Source organism: Mus pahari, chromosome 12 (genome assembly GCF_900095145.1).
Source record: "Mus pahari chromosome 12, PAHARI_EIJ_v1.1, whole genome shotgun sequence".
Lineage (NCBI taxonomy): Eukaryota > Metazoa > Chordata > Mammalia > Rodentia > Muridae > Mus > Mus pahari.
Window position 1 is genome coordinate 28559437 of NC_034601.1, and position 4429 is coordinate 28563865.

A 4429-nucleotide genomic window follows, 5' to 3' on the forward strand; every position below is an offset into this window, starting at 1 on the left:
TGTGTGTGTGTGTGTGTGTGTGTGTGTGTGTGTGTGTGTGTGTGTGTGTGTGTATGTGTGCGAGGTGGGTGAGCATGTACTGGAGACAGAGTCTCTTGCTGGACTGAAACTGTCCTGGCTATGCTAGTTAGCCAATGAGTTCCTGGCATCTCCCTGTCTCTGCCCCACAAGGCTGGGGTTTCAATGTGGGCAACCACACACAGCTTCCCCTGAGCACTGGGGATTTGATCTCAAGTCCTCATGATTGCATAGCAAATACTCTTACCAGCTGAACTGTCTTCCCAGTCCCAAGGTGGAAGGTTTTGTCCTTGTTTTTCTGTTTGTTCGTTTGTTGTTGTTTTGATTTCTAAGTTCAGTCTCTTCTCTTTGGCTGCTCATCTGACTTCATGCTATTCTTCGCAGGGCATCCTGGCCCAACCCCAGCCTTGGTGGAAGATCCAGCTGTTCATGTGGGAGCCGGTGCTGTTTGGGACCTGGGATGGTGTGTTCACGTCCTGCATGATCAACATTTTTGGGGTTGTCCTTTTCCTGAGGACTGGCTGGCTGGTGGTGAGTGAGCTGGTGATCCTGGAGCTTCTGGTGGGCCTGTGACAGGACGGAGCTCTTTGGATGCTACAGTTTAGGGAACAGAGTCCCGAAGCACAGACTCTGAAACAAAGTACAAACAGGAAAGTACGGGGCAGAGTCGGCACTGTGTTTAGAATGGGAAATCGGGGAGCCTGGGCCTCGGAGGTTCCCAGTGCGAGTCTCGGGATGGATCTGACTATATGGGGGTCAGGGCTCATTGTGGGTGGGACTAGAGTTAGGGCAAGGATCAGACAGATTGGGATTTTTACTCTAGTTTGTGACCCTTCTGGACTTCCTGGTGTGCCACCTCACTTTGTGCCCCTCTGAAGTACCAGCTTCCCATATACATGGTTGCTCTCTCACACACTGTTCCTGGCCTTGTTTGTTGGGCTGCATGGTTGGAGATACAAGCTCCTGCCTCTAGGGTTTCATTGCACAGGGCATACCCTCTTGTACTAGATCCATCTTTAGCACAGGGAACACAGGGTCCCTCCTTTCCTCCTTGGGCAAAAGTATCCCAGAGCAGGGTTCCCAGACCTCTCCTCTGTGCCTTCTCACAGAGTGAGCTTCAATAGACTGAACAGGCTGAGCAGAATTAAGAATTAAACATTAGCGCACACCTACTGTGTGCAGACGCTAATGCTGCCAATGGGATTGTAAAACACCAGCCTTTGTCCTTCTGCTGGTGCCAGTCTCGCACTGAGAGGTCTCCGGGGAATTAAGGTCCCCAGGAGTGGAGCCCTGCAGTGGATGCAAGGTGTCTGGGAAAGCTGAGTGCGTGAGGGGTTGCAAGAGGCTTGAAGGCTGGATTGGGTTGGAAAAGTGAAGGAAGAGAGGGGGGAATACTGTCCTCAAATAGCAAACGCTGTGGGAGACACGCACATCGGATGCTTTGACAGGTACGACTTGAGTGAAATCGAGACACTAGCAGGCATTTTTGTTGCAGTCTAGATGCAGAATGTCCTCCTTGGGAAGCCTCAGGCTTTGGTTATCAATGTCAGTCCTGGCTCTCTGGGCTTTGCTGCATGCAGGGATGGTTAAGGAAGAGTAGAAGAGAAGAAGAGCTCTACGTTAGTTCTTCATCTATTTGATTTTTAAGAAATGCGGGCTATCTAGCTAGTGGTGTTGGCACACACCTTTGATCCCAGCCCTTGGGAGGCAGAGGCAGGCAGATCTCTGATTTCAAGGCCAGCTGGGTTTACAGAGTGAGTTCCAGGACAGCCAGGACTTCACAGAAAAACTCTTGTCTTGAAAAACCAAAGCAATCAACCAATCAACCAAGCAACAACAACAAAACCAAGAAAGTATTATCTAAATGTAGTTCCCTCCCCAAAATGAAGGTATGAGTTGTATTTGCTGTTTATTGTTGTGTGACAGATTGCCCCAACACTGACAGCCTACAGCAGTGCATGTGTGCTCTGCGGTCCTGAGACCTGTGTGCTCAAGGTCCCTGTGAAGCCGCAGCTGTCAGTCAGGCCTCCAGGCACATTGGAGGATCTGCTGGATCACCCAGGTACCACTTGGCAGGCCTTGGCCACATCACGTGGTTCCCGTGGGACTGTCTCCTTCTGAGACTGCAGACTTTTCACTAAGACCACAGATAGAATAAGAGAGAGCTGCTCTCCTTGGCGGCCATCTCTTCTTCAACATCCTAGTCTCTGAAATGATGTCTCAGCCCTTCTGTGGTACATTCAAAGTGGCTCAGTATGTGGTAAAACACAGTCTAAACAGAAACCCTGTGCATATCTAATCAAAAATTGCTATGTAAATCCCAATTAATGTGATAACTTGGACTGACATAAATGTTTTGCCTACTTTAAAAAACAAAGTGAATCACTTCACAGAGCCAGAGACCAAACAGGTGTCGAGGGCCATCTTGAGCTTGTCTGTCTTTTGCCCTAAAATAACCTCTGCCTTTTATCTTTGCCTTTGGAATCACCTGAATATTTGATCACGGAGAGAAAAAAAAATATGAAATGCCAGAAATGAGACAAAACATCCAGGGAGTTGTATGAAATTGAAATCCATTTAAGTATCTATTGAATAGAAAATATTAACTCTAAAACAGCTTGGAGTCATGGTTTATAAACTGTTAAAGGAACAGGTCCCCTCTGAAGTCCCAGGGCTGCTCTTGGAACCGGAAATTTATATTCACATGCAGACAGCTTTCAAGTACGAACTAAAGAAGAATGTGTTCTGTCGGACTTCATTGAAAGTGTAATATTAGCAAAGTCCATAATTAGAATGCTCAGATGTCATGCTCAAGGGGGTGAGTCCTGGGGACGCCAGCATCCTGGGGAACTAGGGCTGTGTCATGGGTGGAGTGGAGGGAGCCACACAGGGAACTCTGATTATTCTCGCAGCCCTTCTCTACCCTTGCTCTCACCACTACCATCTAGCACGTCACCACGCCCAGGAGTTCGGCAGCGTCCTTTGCCATCTGGCAGTAGTTGGGCTTTGCGTGGCCACGTGGCTGTTGGCATTTTCTCTCCAAAGGGAACTCACAGCTGTCCTTATGAACCCATCTAGGCTTTGAGCAGATTCAGAGGGCGCGGTCTTTATGAACTGTGTAATAATAAGTAATAATAATAGTGTAACGTTTATCGCAAAATAACATATACCGAGTAAGCACTACGTGACAGGTGGTGTTCAAAGTGCAGTAAATGTGTTTAATTCTCTAAAATGTAGTATTTCCTGGCAGCCGTGAGGCACATATCACCTGTTTTATAGACGAGGAGACAGCCCAGAGCTGCGAAATAGCGGAAGGCATGGCTGAGGAGACGCTTCGTGTCTGCTCACGCTGATCACACAGCTGGCATGCAGAGCCCTTTGCAGACAGATATCCCCTAAGGGACCCTACCCTCGCTCCAGTCTCCACTGGAGGTCGGATGTGCAGAGGTCCCCCCTTTTTGGCACCGATTTGTGAGGCTGGCAGTGGCTACCGCTGCACCATCTCATCTGTTTGATATTCCTTGCTTTGCCTTGTTGCAGCCCTGCGCCCCCTGTGGATTTTTTTTGTTTGTTTGTTTTATTTTCTTTCTTTGTTGGTTTTGCATTCTGGACTTGAACCCAGGCTTTGTACTAGACAAATGATGTATGGGTGAGCTACATCTTCAGGCCTATGTTTCATTCCTATTTTGTTTTATTCCCCCAAGGAGTTCAACAGAGTTAACAAAGACACCTGTAGTTCTCTAAAATAAAAACCTGGGGGAGACGGAGTCCTTGAAGGGCCTATGTGTGCTGCCTGAGCACTTCTAGCTGGCCAGGTCTCACTTACAGGTCACTCCAATATCAGTTGAACAGTGTGTCTTTGGGCTGACTCTCTCAGTGGCCTCAGAGGGGACAGACCTTTCTTCTGGGCCTACTATGTGGCAGTGTTATAACAGAAGGGGAAAGTTTGCAGGGAAGAGAAAAGCCCGAATTGGTCCATTTGAGATCTACAGCTAATAAAAGAGCAATAATGCAAACATCCTCATGGGGCTCTATAAGGACTCACAGAGATTAGGTAAGAACAATATAGCAAAACGCTGGGGCTGGGAGCCGGGAGAACACCATCTTCTTGTGATCATGCTCCCATCCCAGACCAGCAGTGTAGCTTGAGCACCCATCACTCGAAGGGCACCCTCCAGTTCCATTTAAGCCGCCTCTGCCCTCTCATCGCTCTCTCTGCAACACTTAGCACACCTCGGGGGCGCACATCTTGGGGGAGCACATCTCGGGGGTCTTCCCTTCAGGAATCTCCGTTGCCCTCACTCTTACAAAGCCTGCAACGAGCGAGTGTTGTGGGTGCCTTACGCTGTGTCCTTTCCCCACTTGTTTTAGTCAGGGTTTCTCTTCCTGCACAAACATCATGACCAAGAAG

At 48.5% G+C, this 4429-nt stretch overlaps 1 protein-coding gene across 2 annotated transcripts in view; it reads left to right on the top strand.

Annotated features, from left to right (window-relative positions):
• Slc12a8 (solute carrier family 12 member 8) overlaps window positions 1–4429 on the top strand; it is a 153598-nt gene that overhangs the window by 16283 nt on the left and 132886 nt on the right. For both annotated transcript variants that reach the window (XM_021209883.1, XM_021209885.1), the window contains exon 2: window positions 403–549. In XM_021209883.1, the coding sequence (XP_021065542.1) occupies window positions 403–549 (147 nt within the window). The remainder of the gene's footprint in view (window positions 1–402; window positions 550–4429) is intronic.